Raw genomic sequence first — 18,269 nt, 5'->3', positions numbered from 1 at the left:
CCTTCCCTTATGCAGTTCACCATCGGTCTCAACTTTTCTTCCCCTTATTTAGGCTGCAGCACAGAAGACGCAGGAGGCCAGCGGCCGGTCCAGACCGACGGAGACCACAGCACGAGAAGGAAGGGTTCTGCCGTCGGAGCTGGCGGCGCCGGGCTCTGCGCGCCGTCCTGATCGCCGCTGGGCCTCGCGGTCCGGAGAGGAGCGGAGCCGCGCCGCGGGCTGTGGGTCCAGGGCCGGCGGGACGAGGAGCGGTGAGGTGAGCAGCACAGGCCGGCCGGGGGCGCGGGGCGACCGCCAGGAGGGTGGGGCGGCGCGGAGCCCCCGGCGACGCCGAAAGTGTGAGCGCGAAGGCGAGGGCAGCGAAGGGGGACGGACGGCCCGAGGGCTGGGACTGGGACGGGGCGACCGGCTCAGGGAGGGCCCGGGCGGGGGGCGAGACAAAGAGCGGCGGGCGCGGCGGGTCGTGGGAAGGCGGGGAAGAGCGCGCGGGGAGGGCGGGCCCGGGGGGGGGCGGCGCGGGGCCGGGGTGGGGGGGGCGGGGGGGGGAGAGCGCGGGGGGAGGGGGCGCGGGGCGGGCCCGGGGGGGGGGGGGCCGGCGGAGGAGGGGCGCGAGCGCCGCAAAGTTACTTGGCCTGCGCCCGCCGGGGTCCGCGTGCTGGCGGCGGGCGGCGGGCGGCGGGAGGAGCGCGGCGGGGCTCGGCGGACTGAAACCCGAAACCTCCAGTCTGCGAGCGCGGCGGGGAGGAAGGAAGCGGCGGCGGCGGCGGCGGCGGCGGCGGCCGAGGCGAGAGGCGGCGGGGCCGGGCCCTGAGCGGCGGCGGCGGCGGCGGCGGCGGCGGCGCGGTGAGCCGGCGGGGTCCGCGGGCCGGGCGGGAGCCGGGCGGAGTTCCGGGCGGGGGAAGGCGGGAGGGTCTCGGCGCCCCTTCGCCCTCGCCTCCCCGGCCCACGGCGCTCTTCTTTCCCCGCGCCCCCCCCGGCCGCGCTCCGCCTGCGGGTGGGGAGCCCGAGCCCTTTGTGGGAAGACCTTGGGGGCGCGCCCCTCCGCTGCGGCCGGGGGCTTCGGACAGGCCTTTCCCGGCCCGCGCCGATTCCCCACGCCGCCCGCAGCCCCTTTCTAAGCCCCCCGGGAGGGAGGGCAGGGCTTGCACGCGCGGGCCGACAGGGGCCGTGCTCGCTCCGGGCAGGGGGCTCACGCCGCGCTCGGGGACAGACGTGGGGGCGGGGGGAGCGGAGCGGCCGCGCCCGGCGGCTGGAATCCGCGCGCACCGGGGGAGCCCCATCCTCCCGTCCTCCCGTCCTCGCGTCCTCGCGTCCTCCCGTCCTCCCGTCCTCCCGTCCTCCCATCCTCGCGGCCGGGCTCGGGGCGCTGTCTCCCCGAGGCTGGGTGGGAGGCGCGCCCAGAAGTCGCCGGGCCGACGCGGGGTGGGCGCCTCGGCCCCACTCATCTGTCAGAGGGAGATTGGGGTAGCTTTGGGGGGACTTGGCCAGCGTCCCGGGCCACAGCTTCACCCCGTGCCACCTTTCAACAAAGGCATGTGAGATGAGAACGTCTGTTGGATAGCTGGGACGCCCTGGTGCGCTTCCGAGAGGTCTGCTTTCCAGTAACCACACAGCTGGGCATTGGCATCACTTTATAGCACATCTCTGTGGGCTTTTTTGTTCGCTGTTGTACCTTTCATCCGCTTTTTCGAAGTGCTTTCAAGAGCAGCTCATTTGATCTTCTTCACTGTAGAGTAGGGAGGTGGTGTGGTTTTGGAGGGAAGGGACCTTAGTGCCTTGCTGAGTCCAGTGGGGGTAATGGTAACTTCGGGCAAGCCTATCTCAGCGTGCTAGAGGCTGGGGAGGATGGACGTCACCGGGTCTCTTTTTTGGGGTTCACCCCAGCCTCCTCTCTCCCAGTGACCTGGCCCTGGAGCTGAGCTGGGGAGAGTCACTGCATCAGGGAAATAAGTGGCCTTCCCTTCTGACCCATCTTACTGCAGCCACTGAGACAGGTGAGAAGAGGCATTTCCCAGGCCCTTCAAGCAGAAAGAGGAGGCAGGAGGACTTCAGATCACACAGACACAGGCTCTTCAGCCACCTTTCTTTAACTGGGATTTGTGTCACCCATTCCTGTCACTTCTTCCAAAGCTCCCCTCTTTTCTTGTTCTGGTCCACACCTATCTTGTTTTGTACCTGTAAGATGTTTGTAAGCACTTGTCATATACACTTTTTAATATCATTTACTTAACAGCCGGTGAAGTGCAATTAGCCTGTTTTATAGGTAGGGAAACAGACTCAAGAGAGGTAAGTACTCGGCTCAGGGGCCAGGATCGAACTCAGGTCTTTTGACTTTGGCAGCGCTTTTCACACAGGCAGGTCCTTGAACGCAGGACTTCTCCCGGCCCCAGAGTTCTACCACCGTGGCAGGGGGATTAGGGACTCCTCAAGAAGAGGCCTGCTTAGCATTTTAGAAACCAAATCCAAAGCCTCTGGTACTTATACCATTCTCTTTGTGTTGCAGCCCTGTGTGGTGGGAGTGTCAGAGACGGAGGACTGTGTGGTCAGAGGGGCTGAGCTCTTTGTTTGGGTTCCACGGAAGGCAGAATGGGCTGAACTGGAACTGACCTAAATGTCCACCAAAGGAGGTACAGTTCTGTGGTGTAAACTCTGCTGCTACCTGGGCTGGTCGGTAAGCCTTGCTGCAGGAGGAGGGCTGGCAAGGGGTTGGGGGGGTGCCCATTGCTGGCTGGGAGCATGACTCGTTATAAAAAGACATGCAGGTGCCCCAGAACTCTAGCACATTATTGCTTGACCTGGATTTTAGGGGAAGCTGTAAATTTTCATGGGAATAAAAATCTCATGTTTTAAAAGTTGGTAACCAATTCAAAACAGTTTTCAAAATGTGCAGGGCAACCAAATTATGTGTGCAGGCTGGTTGTTTGCAGACTGCCAGCTTACAACCTCTGGGTTAGACCTCAGGAAGCAATGGGATGCAATAAAGCATGACTTGAGGGGAGGAGTGGTGTCTTCTAGCTGTTTTTCCTTGAGAACAAAAAACATCAACAAAGCTGGAGATGGCTATCAGTCCTGTCTGAGTTTGGAGGAAGGGTTGACTTTATGACTCAGTACTTCATTCATTCAGCCAGTGCTAATCTCATCTGATTCTAGTCTTACACCATGAGAATGCTTACAACGGGTATTATCTGTTTCCTTGGCCAGTTATGGGCCCAGCAGGCATTCAGGGCAGATATGTTCAGGGAAGCTGGGAGCATAAAGGAAGGCGTGTTCTATGTGAGCTGGAGTAAAACAGCAGGAGGCACATCAAATTTGGGCTTGGGTTTGTTTTTTACTCAAGTAGCAGGTGAGGGAGTGCTACATCAAGAGCAGAATCTGAAGCCAGGCAGCCTGTACCTATCCCTGCCATTTAACAAACCTGTGACCTTGGATAAATGATAGAAAGCATGCCTCGAGTGTAGTAACTTTTTTAAAAACATGAATTATTATAAGAGATTTTTTAAATGTATAGATAAATAAAATTCCCTGCACTTCTGCTCCATTCCCTGTCCTGGCTGAGAGGGAACCACTGTAAGTATATGATTTTCTAGGTCTTCCTCAGTGCCTGAGTATATGCCAACGGAGCCTGGAGGTATAGTTGAATATGTAACACATAGTTTATTGATACTATATTATAAAACGTGATAAAATATTCTCTGTATTTCCAACTTTAGGACCAACCTTAATATATTGAAAACATTTTTAAAGATACATATGGGGATCATATATTATTGTGTGCTCTTTGACTTATTTTTTTGACTAAACAATGGGACTTGGATGTCTTCCAGTATCAAAAACATAGGGGTGCCTGGCTGGCTTAGTCAGTGAAATGTGTGACTCTTGATCTTGGGTCATAAGTTCAAGCCCTATGTTAGGTACAGAGATTACTTAAAAAGAAATAGAGGGGCACCTGCATTCCTCAGTTGGTTGAGTGTCTTCCTTCAGCTTAGGTCGTGGTCTAAGGGTCCTGGAATCGAGCTCAAAGTTGGGTTCCCTGCTCAGCTGGAGTCTGCTTCTCCCTCTCCTTCTGCTCTCCTCCCTCCCCCTGCCCCCGCTCATGCACTCTCTTTCTCTTAAATGAATAAATGAAATCCTTAAAAGAAAAAAAAGAACAGGGGTAGCCCGGGTGGCTCAGCAGTTTAGTGTCACCTTTAACCCAAGGGTGTGATTCTGGAGACTCAGGATCGAGTCCCATGTCAGGCCCCCTGCATAGGAGCCTGCTTCTCCCTCTGCCTGTGTCTCTGCCTCTGTATGTGTGTGTCTCTCATGAATAAATAAATAAAATCTTTAAAAAAAAAAAAAGAAAAAAAAGAACAAAGGACATAGATATACTTCATTCTTTTTAATGGCTGCATAGTATTTCGTAGTATAGATTAACCATAATTCATTTAAACAAAGGTTATTTATGGGCCCTTAGACCCATTCCAAGCTCCTCTCTTACAAGTAATGCTATTGTGAACACACATCTCTGTGTACATGAGAGTATTTCTGGATAAAACTTACTCCTCCAAGTGAAGCTGGTAAGCCAAAGGGTATTTTACTTTAAGCATTTATTTAAGTAGATTTCCCTTTGTTTACTGGGATCTGGTGATTATGCAGGAAAAAAGATTGAATTTATTTACTTAGGTTTACTTTGGGGATAGATAGTATATATAAAGCACAACATTCAAAGGGTGTAAAAGGTAATACCTTCCTCCTACCTCAGCCCTTTTTCCCTTTTTGGACGCAACTAATTTTTCCAGTTTTTGTGTATTTATCTGGAGATAGTCTGTGCATCTGTAGGCAAATAAAATGTGTCTTCTGTTTTCTCCTTCTAAAAAATAAATATAGTATTCTATTCTGCTACCTCATTCTGCTTATGGAGTTTTACAAAGTTAACAAACCTCTTAGAGACCATTCCCTATCGAAGTTCTATGCATTTTAGGTTCTCCCAAGTTTACATTTAAAAAAAAAAAAAAAAAAGATTAATCAATGTACACTCCTTCACATTGCCCCATGAAATCCTTTTCCAGTTTTCCTGTCGAATTGTGATTTCATCAATTTTTGAGGCTCTTCCTAAATTCTGGACTTTAATTCTTTTCTTGTTAATACATCACATATCTTGCCTTTTATGTGTTCCTCCCCAGTTTTGCTTTGCTATGCCTTTGATGTGCCCAAGTGATGACTTTACGCAGCTGAATCTGTATTGCTTTTCTGTGGAACTTCAAGTTTTTGGGCCTGCTTGGGAAGCTGTCTCCTATCTCAAGATTACCTGTTCTAATATTTTCTCTTTTCCTTCCATTCTTTCTTTGCTTTTGTTCATTGAAACGTATTTTACATTAATGTTTCTTTTCTTCTGTCTTTTCTCAGGTTCCCTCATCTATGACACTGGGGAAGTCGGGGTTTGAATTTGCCTGTGAGCCTCGTTAGTCCATACGGGAGCTCTGTTTTCTTTCATGTTTTAGAGGAACTTTTTTGTTTTTAAATCAGGTCTTAAGGATGGGCTCTTTCCTGGGTGGGAGAAGATGGAAAATGGGCATTCTCAGCAGACACATTGCTGTGCAAAGTCATGGAACAGAGGAATAGCACTGGGTGTTTGGAGAAGTGGGAGTGATTCAGAGAGCTGCAGTGGAGGGTGCTGCAAATGAATGTGTTGTGCAGGTGGCTGGGCCAGGCCTGGCCTGACCACGCTGGTTAGGAGTCGATCAGTCTAGCAGCGCTGGGGAGTGGTGAGGGAGACCAGAGGTAAGAAGATGAAATAGAAATGTCCGGTAGTCATTGTGGGGAAAGATGGTGAGGCTTGGAGCTGGGGTAGTGGCAGTGACCATGAATTTTGAGTTAGAATTTACTGATGCAGTAGATGTCTGTGATAAGGAATGGAACCAGCCAACATTTATTGCTCTACGTACAGCATCTCACTGAAACCTAGCAAGTCCTATGAAAATTTAAGGCTCAGATATGTTTATTAACCTCCCCAAGGTCACACACTCAGAAAATGTTAGTCAGGGCCTTAGCCCCCTCAGGATTACCTAGCACGAGTACTCTCTGATGTCCTAGGTTTCTGTGTTGAGTGATCTGGGTGGGTGGTGATGTTTTTCCTAGAGTAGTGAAAAACATGAAGAATAGCATATTGAGATGGTAGACGCAGAGACGATGAATTCCATTTTGCACGTGTTCTAGCTGAGGTGCCTGGGTGTGACATATGGGAGGAAACACTCACTGGGTGGGTGGATATGAATCGGGAATTCCAAAGAGTTGTCCAGGATATAGATGGGGATTTTGGAGTCCTCACCATTTAAGTTGGTATATAGAGAGAGCACACCGAGAGAGATGCTAGGTATTGAATAGGAGTCCTCCTTTTACAAGTGATGAAGATCCAGTTTACATTGGCTTAAGCAGAAAGGAAAGTTATTGGCTCACACCACTAAAAAGCTCAAGAGTGGCTTCAGGCATGGGTTCCAGGTTCAAACGATTTTGTTGGGACTCATTTTCTTACCTGCTCTGGTCTCAGGCTCTCCCTTCAAGATGGCTAGGGAATGCTACCAGGTTCAAATCCAGTGGGAGAGGGATGTCTTTCTCCCAGCTACCCCAGCAACAGGCCCTATGCCTCATAAACTCAGTGGCTCAGAGGGAGTCGGAATGTACTGGTTGGCGCGGCATAAAGCATATGCCATATCCGTGAAGGCACATGGACTTCAGGTCTACAAAGGGTGACTCTCCAGGAGAGACTTGGGGACAGCTCTCAGAGCAAAGGGATATAGGGGGATAAGCAGTTAATTTCCTCTACAGATGGGAGAGGAAGAAGTAGTGTGGCAGAGGGCATCCTGGTAAGCAGTGGCACTGACGGGCGCTTAAGGAGGCATGTTGGATTTGGTGAAGAAGTCATCCTTGCTCAAAATAAAGACAGTCATCTGTTTGACACTTGACAGGGACTGCCTTCTAGAGGGCTCACCTTCCTACCTGCATTCTACACCCCACGGTTCTGCGGAGCTGTAGTGACAGGACATTGGGCTCTACCGATGATTACGGTAATCACATATGTAGCTAAGTAACTCACTCACTTCTCTGGGCTTCTCTTTCATCATCTGTAAGATAACATGGCTACACTGAATTGCTCCTGTGGCCTCTTTTAGTTCTGAAATGCTGGAGATGAATGAATCTCATCACTTCAAACCACCTTGTTACCACAACTCTGGTCCAAGCCTTCACCTATCACTTGGGCTTCAGCAGCCACCTTCTAACTGGTGTTCCTGCCTCTACCATCCCCCCACATCTGTTCTTGACCCAGTAGCAATGTGACCCTTTTAAAACATGTCAGTCACATTGCTCCAGGGGTCTCTGTCACACATGGGCTTTTATCCATGCTCCTCACCACGGTCTGGTACCCTCTGTGATGTCATCTAGCTGGTCTGCTGGTCCCTCTTCTACTTCGCCCCAGCATTCTCACCATTCCTTAAACTCAGCAATCTCTTTCTGCCTTAGGGCCTTTGAACAGGTTCTTCCCTTGGCCTGAAATTCCTTTGCATTGTTTTCTGCTTTGATCAACTGTCTCCTGGGAGAGACCTTCTGACTACCCACTCCCCCAATCACCCATTCCTTCCCCTTTCACCCTGCTCTTTCTTCATGGCATCTACCACTATCTGTAATTATTTTGTGTATTTATTGTCTCTTTGTTTACGGTCTGTATCTCCTCACCCATGAATGTGAGCTCCGGAAGAGAGATTTCGGTTCCATTTTCAGTTCTGTGTCCTAGTGGCTTAGCACAAAGTAGGAATTCAGGAAACCTTTCTGGGGGTCGCTGAGTGACGGATGGGAAGGGGGAAGCTCGGAGTATCCAGGAACCCGTGGCAATGTGGTAAGGGTGGGAGGGGACATTCTGTATTCCTCAGGGCTTTTTGTGATGGCCTCTGTCTCAGATATAGTCATTAGAAAAAAAAACCTACTGACCCAATGTGAAGTCCATTGTGGGGCTCGATCTCATAACCTTGAGACCATGACCTGAGCCAAAATCAAGAGTCAAACACCTACCTGACTGAGCTGCCCTGGCACCCATTTATTTCTTTTTTTGGTAGCTCATTACTAGTGTATAGAAATGCATCTGATTTCTGTGTGTTAATTTAGTATCCTGGGACTTTACTGAATTCATTCATTAATGTTTGCTTTTTAAGATTTTTTTTTTTTTAAATTGAGAGAGAACACAACCAGGGGAATGGCAGGCAGAGGGAGAAGCAGGCTCTCCACTAAGCAAGGAGCCTGAAGTGGGTTTCCATCCCAGGGCCCTGGGATCATGACCTGAGCTGAAGGCAGATGCTTAACCTGCTGAGCCGCCAGGCACCTCCAGTTTTACTCTTTCCTTTGCAATTTAGATGCCTTTTATTTCTTTTTATTGCCTAGCTGCTCTGGCAAAATCATATAATCCTCTTGACAATCACATAAAGTAGGTTAATTTCACTTTCTTTTTCCTGTTGGGGAATTTGAAGCTTAGAGAGGTTACATGACATACACAGGTCATATGAAATTCAAACCTAGTTTCTGTCAAGGTTCCAAAAACTGGTTTTTATATTGAATATCAGATCAACTTAGATATTAAAGAGTAGGGGGCATATAAAATATTTTCTCCCACATGCAAGGTGCTGTTGGGAATTCATAGGGGAAACTGAGGAAGAATTAATAAGTTTTCTGGAGGAGTAAATGTCCTTACCTAAAATAAAAACTTGTGCTAAGACCTGCATATTTTGACAGAATAACTAAAATGTAAAAGGAAAGCTATAGGTAGTAAGACATAGGAAGGGTCACTGTGGAGGTGGAATGTTCCAGAAAGTTTTCTTCAAAATTTTACTGTTAAGGGAGATCTTGAGCTAGATATTATTCACATAAGTGGCAACAAAGGTCAGGGACCAGGAATGGCATATGGTAGTGCTTTCCAAGCTTCCCAGGCTGTGTGGATCCTCCTCTCCTTTTAACATCACTTCAGCTGGAGAAAATGCTTAATTAGAAAAAGCTGCTTTGAATCAATAACGATGTGAAAAACGAATGTTAATTTTATCGACCACAATGGCATCTGTAGACATTTGAAGAATAGTAGTTCCATATGCAAGACTTCATTTGTTTGGTCTACAGACAGTTAACTGCCACCCACAGTCTGGAAAGCATGACTTTGAGGATGTGTGATAGGATAGTTTGTAGAGGAAATAAAAGGGAAGATATCCAAGAACTAGTAACACTCTGCCTTGTTACACAGGCCAGGGCAGGTAGGGTCTGTCTCTTCAAGAAGTAGGCTTGGCCTTTTGGAAAAAAATTTTTAAGATCTTATTTATTTATTCATGAGAGACACAGAGAGAGAGGCAGAGGCATAGGCAGAGGGAGAAGCAGGCTCCCTGTGAGGAGCCCGATGCAGGACTCGATCCCAGGATCACTACCTGAGCAAAAGGTAGACGCTCAACCACTGAGACACCCAGGTGCCCTAATTTTAGTATTTTTTTAAGTAGCAAGAAGGAAACTGCAATATTGTTGAGCCTCGTTAGTTAGATTTTATACCACCAGAAAGCTGGATACGTAAGTGCAGACAAATATACTATACAGTGAAGGTCTAACATTACAATTTTCCAAAAGATTTAGAAGTGATACTACTTTAAAACATTTAAACAATGTCCTCAATTTTAGCAATATGAATTTAGCTTGCTAGGCTCTAGGAAGATAATGAATAAAACAAATAAGGGTAAAAGCCAATTAACATAATAACATTGTTTATCTCATGGTAGAACTACCTAGTGTGCCAGGATGCCCTGTGTCCCATGGTTCATTCACATATTCAATTATTTATCACATATATTGAGTACCTGTAATTTGTCAGTCACTATTCTAACTGGTGAGGAAATTTGCAGGACAGAATTTCTTGTGCTCATGAAGCGTATAGTCTTGAGGGAGAGAAAGGCATTAATTAACAAGATAAATAAATATGTACATCTGTACTAAAGAGAAAAAGTAAGGAAAGGACTGGAGCCACAAAGTGTTGGAGAGGGTTATGAAAAGCAGTGTGGGCTGAGAAGGCCTTGCCCAAAAGGTGGTTTGAATTAAAACCTAGAGGAAATGGAAGAGCAGCCCCCAAAGATATCTAGGATAAGGGCATTCCAGGCATAGAAATAGTAAGTGCAAAGGCCCTGTGGTAGATGTGTGTTGATGTATCTGTGCAATAGTGAGGAGCCAGTGTGGTTGAAGTGGGTATAAAAAGCAGGTTTTATTACAAGGTTGAACAGTAATGGAGAGCTACATCATCTAGGAAACTGCAGGGCTTATTCTGAGTGATACCTCTTTAGGATTATGAGTAAAGCAGTGACTTGTTCATTTGTTTTGGCCTCTGAACAGGCTCATTCTGGTTGCTGTGTTGAGAATGGGGACACTATGGTAGATGCAGGTAGGCTAGCGAGGAAGGTATTTTAATAATCCAGAGAGAAGGTATAACATAGCCTGGACCAGAGTGATGGAAGCAAAGATAGTAAAACATAGTTGAATTCTAGAAGCATTTCAAAATCAGAGCCCGTAGATTTGCTAATAAATCAGATAGGAGGTGAGAGAGAGAGAGAGAGAGAGTAAGGAGTCAGGAGTGACTCCTCAGTTTAGGGTTTGAGCAACTGGGAGGATGGGGGAGCCATAACATGAGAAAGAAGAACTTGAAAAGAGAGGTCTGAGAGAATCTAGTTCCGGACGTGCTAGGCATGCCATGCTGGTGACATCCGACTGGAGATGTGGAGTCGCCACTTGCACCTATGAGTCGGGAGCTCTGGGGGAGTGGCACTGGCTTCTCTCTGCCAGAGCGAGAGATCCTGCCGGGACCATTGGCCCACCACACTCATGTCTGGCAGCAGCGGCAGGTAATTGGGAGCCGCCTTGGGCAGTCCTGACCTGGCCTGACCCAGCTTTGCCTTTGGGAGCTGCTGGGTCCCAGTTCCAGGCAGGATGGCTGCGGGCCAGCACGGCGGAGGCTTTCCCGAGCCTGCCCTGGAAAAGCTGGCGTTTCTGCTATTCTCCCACCCAGGGGTATCATGTGGTCCGGGCTGGGCTGTCCAGTGGCCCTGGCACAGGAAAGCTAGCCGCCTTGTGTGCAACTGGAAGAACAGTTTCTTTAGTAGGTCTTGCACGACCTTCAGGCTGCTAAAACTTGCCCAGAGAGCTGTCTGTGGTCACACCCTCCACACTGCCCTCCCTGCCTTTTCTCTCTGGACTTAGGACTCTCCCCTGGTGAGTTGTCTTCATCGAGACTGCAGCTGGCTGCTTGTGGACTCTCTGGGAGGCAAAATGGACCATCCCCTGTCCCCGTTGACTGGGAAACACCAGGGTGATGCTGGCAGCGGCTGGTGTTGCTGATGGCGGCCTGGGACACAGGCCAGTGACCCTTTGAAAAAATTCAGCAGACAGCCCACAGCTCCACATCCAGCTTGGCGCGGTACTGAGTGTTCTCACATCCTCCACCGTGCACGACAACTGCAACAAAGGAGTCTGATGACCAGAAAGTTGAATTTCATCTTGCTGGAGACGAAGGGTTTTCCTTAGGGTGCTCAGCTGTGGGGTCACTGTGCCCGAGGAGCCGGTGAGGATGGTCCAGGCTGGACACAGCTCACACCCTCTCTGTTGCTGGAGGAGAGGACTCCAGGGGCCCTCTGACAGTGTGTGAGCATAGCCACTGCCTTCACTGGATGACTCCCCAAACCCTGTCAGAGGAGTGAGAGAGGAGGAATCCAGATACATATGTTTTTCAGCTTTTTAAAATTGTATTTAACATAAAGCTTGCCATCCTAGTCATTGTTACTTCACAAATCAGTGGTACCGACTACTTTGTGCAGCCTTTCCCACTGTCCATCTCTAGAACTCTTTTCATCTGGTAAAACTAAACCCATTAACCAATCCCCCTCCCTTCCACCCCTCCCTCCTGGCACCCACCATTCTGCATTCAGTCTAATTCTGGCCGCTCTGAGCACCTCACATTAAGTGCGATCATGTAATATTTGTCACTTGTGGTTGGCCGACTCCATTCGACATAGTGTCCTCCAGCTTCATCCATGTCGGAGCCTGCGTTAGAATCTCCTTTGGAAAGCTAAATAATATTCCAGCCTATAGGTGTTCCATGTTTTGCTTATCCGTCATCACTCAGCAGATGCTTGGGTGCTGCCTCGTTTTAGCTAGTGTGAATAATGCTGTTGGGAACATGGGTGCACAAGTATCTCTTCGAGACCTTGCTTTTAGTTATTTTAGGTTTATAACCAGAAATGGAACTGCTAGATTGTATGGTAATTCTGTATTTGACTTTTTGAGAAGCCCTCATGCTGTTTTCTGCAGCGGCTCTTTCAGTACATTCCCACCAGCAGTGCAGAAGGGCTCCAGTTTCTCCACATCCACATCCTCACCAACACTGGTTGTGGGGTATTTCCCCTTATAGTAGCCATTCTAACGAGTATGAGGTGATATTTCCTCATAGTTTTATTTGCTTTTCCTAATGCCCAGTGATGTTGAGCATCTTTTCATATGCCTGCTGGCCATTTTACAGTTCTTTTTTACACACAGATGTTTTTTAGGTTGTTGTTGAATTTTAGGAGTTCTTAATACATTCTAAATATTAGTCCCTAACCAGATCTATGATTTGCAAACATGTTCTCCCATCCTGTGGGTTGCCTTCTTCCTCTGTGGATAGCACTTTTAGATGTACAGAATTTTAAAATCTTTGTGAAGTCCAGTGTGTCCTATTTTTTTCTCTTTTTGTACCCTTGTTTCCTGTCCAAGAAATGATTGCCAAATTCCATGTGGTGACTTTTTTTTTTAATTTATTTATGATAGTCACAGAGAGAGAGAGAGAGGCAGAGACCCGGGCAGAGGAAGAAGCAGGCTCCAGTCACCGGGAGCCCGACGTGAGATTCGATCCCGGGTCTCCAGGATCACGCCCTGGGCCAAAGGCAGGCGCCAAACCGCTGCGCCACCCAGGGATCCCTGGTATATTTTTTGTTGGTTCTTTAGGCTTCAGTCACCCTGTTCTCCCATTTATTTGTTGTTTCTTTCCCTCTTTCAATAAACTTATTATACCAATAGATCAGTAGCATATTTTAGACTTAGTAAATCTTTATGAGCCATTCCACAGACAGGGCAAGTATTCCCAGTAGAGGAGAGGCAGAAGCAAAAGCAAATTGGAAATGGAAACATATGGCTTAGCAGGCTGGAGCAGAAAGCCCACGAACGGGTTGGTGGGTGAGAAATTTGAAATGTAGGTGAGGCCACACCGTATTGAATCTTCTCCCATGGTGAATGGTTAGATTGTAGATAGATGGTAGCATCACAGCCATTGGACCAAGCTGTAGAGCTGCTACAACCTATTGTCCTCTCAAACTCAGCACTTAACCTTTCTGAGCCTCAGTTTCCCCATTTTATTTATTTAGCAAACACGTGATTCCAAACACTATGCTGAACGCTGTAGAAATATTAACTCATTTACTTCTCTCACCAACCCTATGAGGCAGGTGCCTGAGCAAGAGGATTGTCCCCATTTTTCAGAAGGGAAGCTCATGTCCAGAGAGTTTAAGTAACATGTCAAGGTCCCAGAGCCAGTAAGTAGTGGAGCTGGGATTTGAAGCCAGGCTCTCTAGTTCCAGAGTTCATGCTCTTAACCATGTTATGCTGTCTCTCTGAAACAAGGAGAAGCATAATTCCTACCTCTAAAAGTTACCCAGATGATCTGATGAGATGATGCACATAAGGGCACGTTGTATGTCTCACAGTATTTTCCGAACACTTTATTATTAAAAGTAATTAAGCAACACTGTGGACATGGATGAGATTCTCAAGGGTATAGGGAGAAAGGGATGGATCAAGGAGCAAGCCTTGGGAAATGTCTGTGCTGAGGAACGAGGGTTTGGTTTTGGGAAGACCTTGAGCAGACTCACTGTTGACCTATGTGGGACAGGGTCACAGTCAGTGAGGAGCCCTGACCTCCAGCCTGCTAGTCTCTACAAATAGATGCCGTGAAGGGCAGTGAGGTACTCAAATGGATGATGCTTGTGCAGAGGGGACTGAAGCCAGGTCTCTCCCGCTGGCGCACCAGGAACCCAGTCGGGGACTGTAAGGCTGTTCGGATTCTGACTGTAGCTTTTTTTCCTTCTGCGGTGCATTTTCCCAAGCAGACTAGAGCTCACACCTGCCCTACATGTGAAGTGAGAGGCTTGGAACTAGGACATTACTAGGTTTGTGGTGGCCTTGTGGGGACAGGAACGAAGTGCACAGTGCATGGTAGCAGACTCTGGGCTAGCTGGGCAGGCCTCCCTCTGGGGTTGCTGAGGCCAGCTTGCCGCACTTGCCATTTTGGGGACAACTTTGATGTCAGTGCAGGGGAAAGATGGCAGGACGATGGGGATCCTGGGGATCCCTGGGGAAACCCAGGCATCTTGTGATCCCTCTCTGGCTCTCAGTGAGTTGTGTGGTCTGGTTTGAAAGTGGGAGGGGTGGGGTTTACTGTCTATCTCAGTTACCTTGGTGCAAAGCCAGGTAGCTATTAGAATCTTTTTTCCAACTGCACCTCCCCAGCTGGTGATTGTTGTGTATAAAGCGCTTGGAGGTGCTGAGATGAAGAGGACCTGAGAGAATTGCCAAAACAATGCTGTACTGACCTCACCTGGGCTTGTTTGAAGTGGTGTTTAGGAATACTTCCTCGCCTGGAGGGTTGTTTATTTGAGTATCTTATGTACCTGCCTGGCTCTTGATCGGCATTTACTTTCTTTAGCAGAGGGTAGCTGGTGGTCCCAGCTTTCGGGCTGCTCAGTCTCCTTTTTTTTTTTTAAGATTTTATTTATTAATGAGAGAAACAAGGAGAGAGGCAGAGACACAGGCAGAGGGAGAAGCAGGCTCCTTGAGGGGAACCTGATGTGAAACTCTATTCCAGGACCCTGGGATCACGACTTGAGTCGAAGGCAGACGCTCAACCACTGAGCCACCCAGGCATCCCTACTCAGGCTGCTCACAGAGTGGGGTGGCTGTGGAGGAGAAAGTGAACTAGGTATAATTAAGAATATCAGAAGAGAATCTTCTGCCAAAAGAATCTTTTTCTATAGAAGACTTAGGGAGAGGACAGGTGTGTCTCATCCTGTCTGGCAGCCCTGTGTTAGAGAAGTGTCTCCTTCTGACCAATATGGCCTCCTAGCAGCCCCCTGAGCCAGGGCCAGTTGTATGCAGGCTCTTGGGCTGAACCTTTTTTTTTTTTTTTAAGATTTTATTTATTTACTTGAGAGAGAGAGAGAGAGAGCACACAGGTAGAAGCAGACTCTCTGATGAATAAGGACCCTGACACGGGGCTCCATTCCAGGACCGGGAGATCATGACCTGAGCCGAAGGCAGACGCTTTACCAGCTGAGCCCCCCAGGTACCCCCCAGGCTGACTCTGACAGCCTCACTTACAAGGGATGGAGGGCAGGGGTGGCCTCCTTTTCTTTGTAGAGGCTTGTAGGCTGGGCCACAGATCTCCTGATCCCGAAGAGACCGCTCTCTGGGGATGAAAAGGAGTCCATGATGCTTGTGTCCATCAGTCTGCAGCAAGAAGGAAGAGATAAGAAGGTTTTTAGGATGAGGCTGAGGAAGGCCGAGCTGTGCCTGAGGAGTCAGCCTAATCTTAAAAAAAGGGAAGGTTCTCGGGATTAATCTCCAAAAAAGTGGGGTCTTGACATTTTGTATGAAGACCATGGCATATCAGAATATTAGCTGGGATTCTTTAAGTTGCAAGTGACAGAAACCCAGCTTAGCTGGCCTCAGTGAAGGAGAAAATGTACTCAAGAAGAACAAGAAGATTGAGAGTCTCAAATTATTTCATCAGCATCTTTGGATGGATCCATTGCATTCCCTCTCCCTCTCTCACTATCCTTCCCTCAGCTTTGCCCATGAGCGCTCTCCTCAGAGTGCCAGAGAGCCAGCTGCTCCACCTCTAGGCCCAGTTTATCAGCCGACCAAGCTCTGGTAGCTAGTCTGTCCTTCAGCAGATCCAGCCAAAGTCCTGAGTCATGTGGCCATAGCCAAAAAATGGAGGAAGCATCCTTTCCCATTGTGAAATCAGGGTAGACCTTCCAATGCTAACACTAGAGAGAGGGAGACCTGTGGGGAGAGCTTGCTGTGTGCCACTAGGCACTTGGTACAAATAAACGTAAACTTAGTTCTCATAATGACTACGAGGAAGATATATTCTTTTTATAGATGAGGAAACAATAAGTTTTTGTATCAAATAAGTAGAGAAGCTAGACCTCACACCCAGGCGGTTTAGCTGTGCTGTTTGTACACTTCACCTCCAGGCCACCGTCTTTTTCTGACAAATGTGAGATGACAGTGGTCTGAGCAGGAAGGATGGCCACTACAACTTGATGAAAATCAGAGTTCTAGGTAAAAATATGAGGTGAGATCATCCTATCCAAATTTGCACAATTAAACAAGAGAGGTAATCTACCCTTACCTTGTAGTAATTCTGTTTCTGCAGATCAAGGTACTTCTGGGATCACTTCTTGGAAATTACCATGCAAACTGGTTTATAAAACACAATAAATACCTGTCTCAATATTCCATAACACTGCGTTATTTTTTAACCCAAAATAATACTGTATCAAGATTTGGCTTTGAATGACTTGAAGCCATCGCCAGGAATCCAACCCAGCAGACTGTTCACCGTCTCTAGGAATGGCCAAGAGGCCAAGGTAACTCCAGAAGAGGTACATCCGTGCTACACTGAGCCATGGCAGGAAAGAGGAAGGAATGTGAAGCCTTCCCTGGTAACCTGTCAGGAGTAACTTCTGATTCGTTTGTTAAAACCCCAGTCATGCCTCTCATTCTCTCTCTTTTACAAATAAATAAATAAATAAAATCTTAAGAAAAAAAAAACTACCTCAGTTATGGAACACATGTGTTGTTTCTTAGAGATACGGCACAAGGCAACAAGGCAGGGCACAGTGAGTGTGGGAGTTCTGAACCACCTTTGTGTCTGGCGGCAGAACTGGCCCACAGAGTGGTAATGTGAGTCACACGTGAATTTGCTTCCATTCAATGGGCCCCGGCTTGTCAGGCCCTGGGTAAGCGGGCTGCCTGCCAGGACGCCTTCGCTGGCTGGGGCAATCTGAGTCCTCTCTCTTGTTCTTTAAAGGTACACCCCTGGGGGATTTGTTGGGGTTGTGCCTCCCCACTGCACAAGTTGGGAGGCCTCCTGGCAGAGGCCGGGATTTTGGAGTTCCCTGGTGGGCAGCTCTTTGGCCCACACACCCCTTCTGCCTCCTGGGAAAGGTTGGACCAGAGAGCCTCAGCTCTGCAGGCAGCCCTGGGTTCTCTGGTCCTACAGTTCACAAGTGTGCCTATTGTAGGGCCTCTGGAGAGTAACAGGGGAGAGTACTGCTTTATTAATTCTTTTCCCTGTCCTTTCTATGGTTTTTTTGTTTGTTTGTTTGTTTAGGTTTCGTTTTTGGTTGTTTTTTTTTTTTTTAAGATTTTATTTATTTATTTATTTATTCATTCATTCATTCATTCATTCATGAGAGACATAGAGAGAGAAGCAGAGACATAGGCAGAAGGAGAAAGAAGCAGGCTCCATGCAAGGAGCCCAATGTGGGACTCCATCCCAGATCCCAGGATCACGCCCTGAGCCAAAGGCAGATGCTCAACTGCTGAGCCACCCAGGTGTCCCTGTTTGTTTGTTTTTTTAAAGATTATTTATTTGAGAGAGTGTGTGTACACATAAGCATGAGCAGGAAGGGGAGGGGCAGAGGGGGAGGGAGAAGCAGAATCCCTGCTCAGCAGGGAGCCTGATGTGGGGCTCAATCCCAGGACCCTGGGATCATGACCTGAGCTGAAGGAAGACACTTAACTGACTGAGCCACTCAGGCGCCCCTTCCCCTGTCTTTTGGATTTTAAGTTCTGCATCCTATTTTTATTCTTTTACATTGTTAATACTCATATTTAGCAATGACAAACTTCTGGAAGCTAGTCCTTCATCTACAGATAATTATTGAGTGTACCAACTACATACCACACACTTGTGCAGGTGCTGGGGAAGCAGCCCTAACCAAAGTTCCTGCCCTGAGTACATAATAATCTGGACTCTTTCTACTCTAACCATGCCTTTAAGAGCTTCCATTTTGCTTAGTATTTTAATTTTGCCCTGGTTTCAAAGCCTCTAAATTAGCTCTTTTTTTTAATATAAAATTTATGGCTGATGTTTAACTTTTTAAATTTAAGCTTCATTTTTAAGCAGTTGT

General features: G+C 48.0%; 1 protein-coding gene across 7 annotated transcripts in view; it reads left to right on the top strand.

Moving 5' to 3' along the window:
- Window positions 1-18,269, top strand: part of GPR161 (G protein-coupled receptor 161) — a 47,409-nt gene that overhangs the window by 3,371 nt on the left and 25,769 nt on the right. For 2 of the 7 annotated variants that reach the window (XM_077901549.1, XM_077901550.1), the window contains exons 2-3: window positions 53-256; window positions 2,504-2,627. In XM_077901549.1, coding sequence (XP_077757675.1) covers window positions 2,612-2,627 — 16 coding nt within the window. In that variant the 5' untranslated portion in view covers window positions 53-256; window positions 2,504-2,611. Of the gene's footprint in view, window positions 1-52; window positions 257-783; window positions 844-1,856; window positions 1,995-2,503; window positions 2,672-6,944; window positions 7,044-18,269 lie in introns of those variants that run through there. The other 5 variants (XM_077901552.1, XM_077901551.1, XM_077901553.1 and 2 more) reach the window with 5 other exon arrangements.

This window comes from Canis aureus, chromosome 6 (assembly GCF_053574225.1).
Source record: "Canis aureus isolate CA01 chromosome 6, VMU_Caureus_v.1.0, whole genome shotgun sequence".
Classification (NCBI taxonomy): Eukaryota; Metazoa; Chordata; class Mammalia; order Carnivora; family Canidae; genus Canis; species Canis aureus.
The sequence above is the reverse complement of the archived record's forward strand: the minus strand, read 5'-3'. Positions and strand labels throughout refer to the sequence as shown.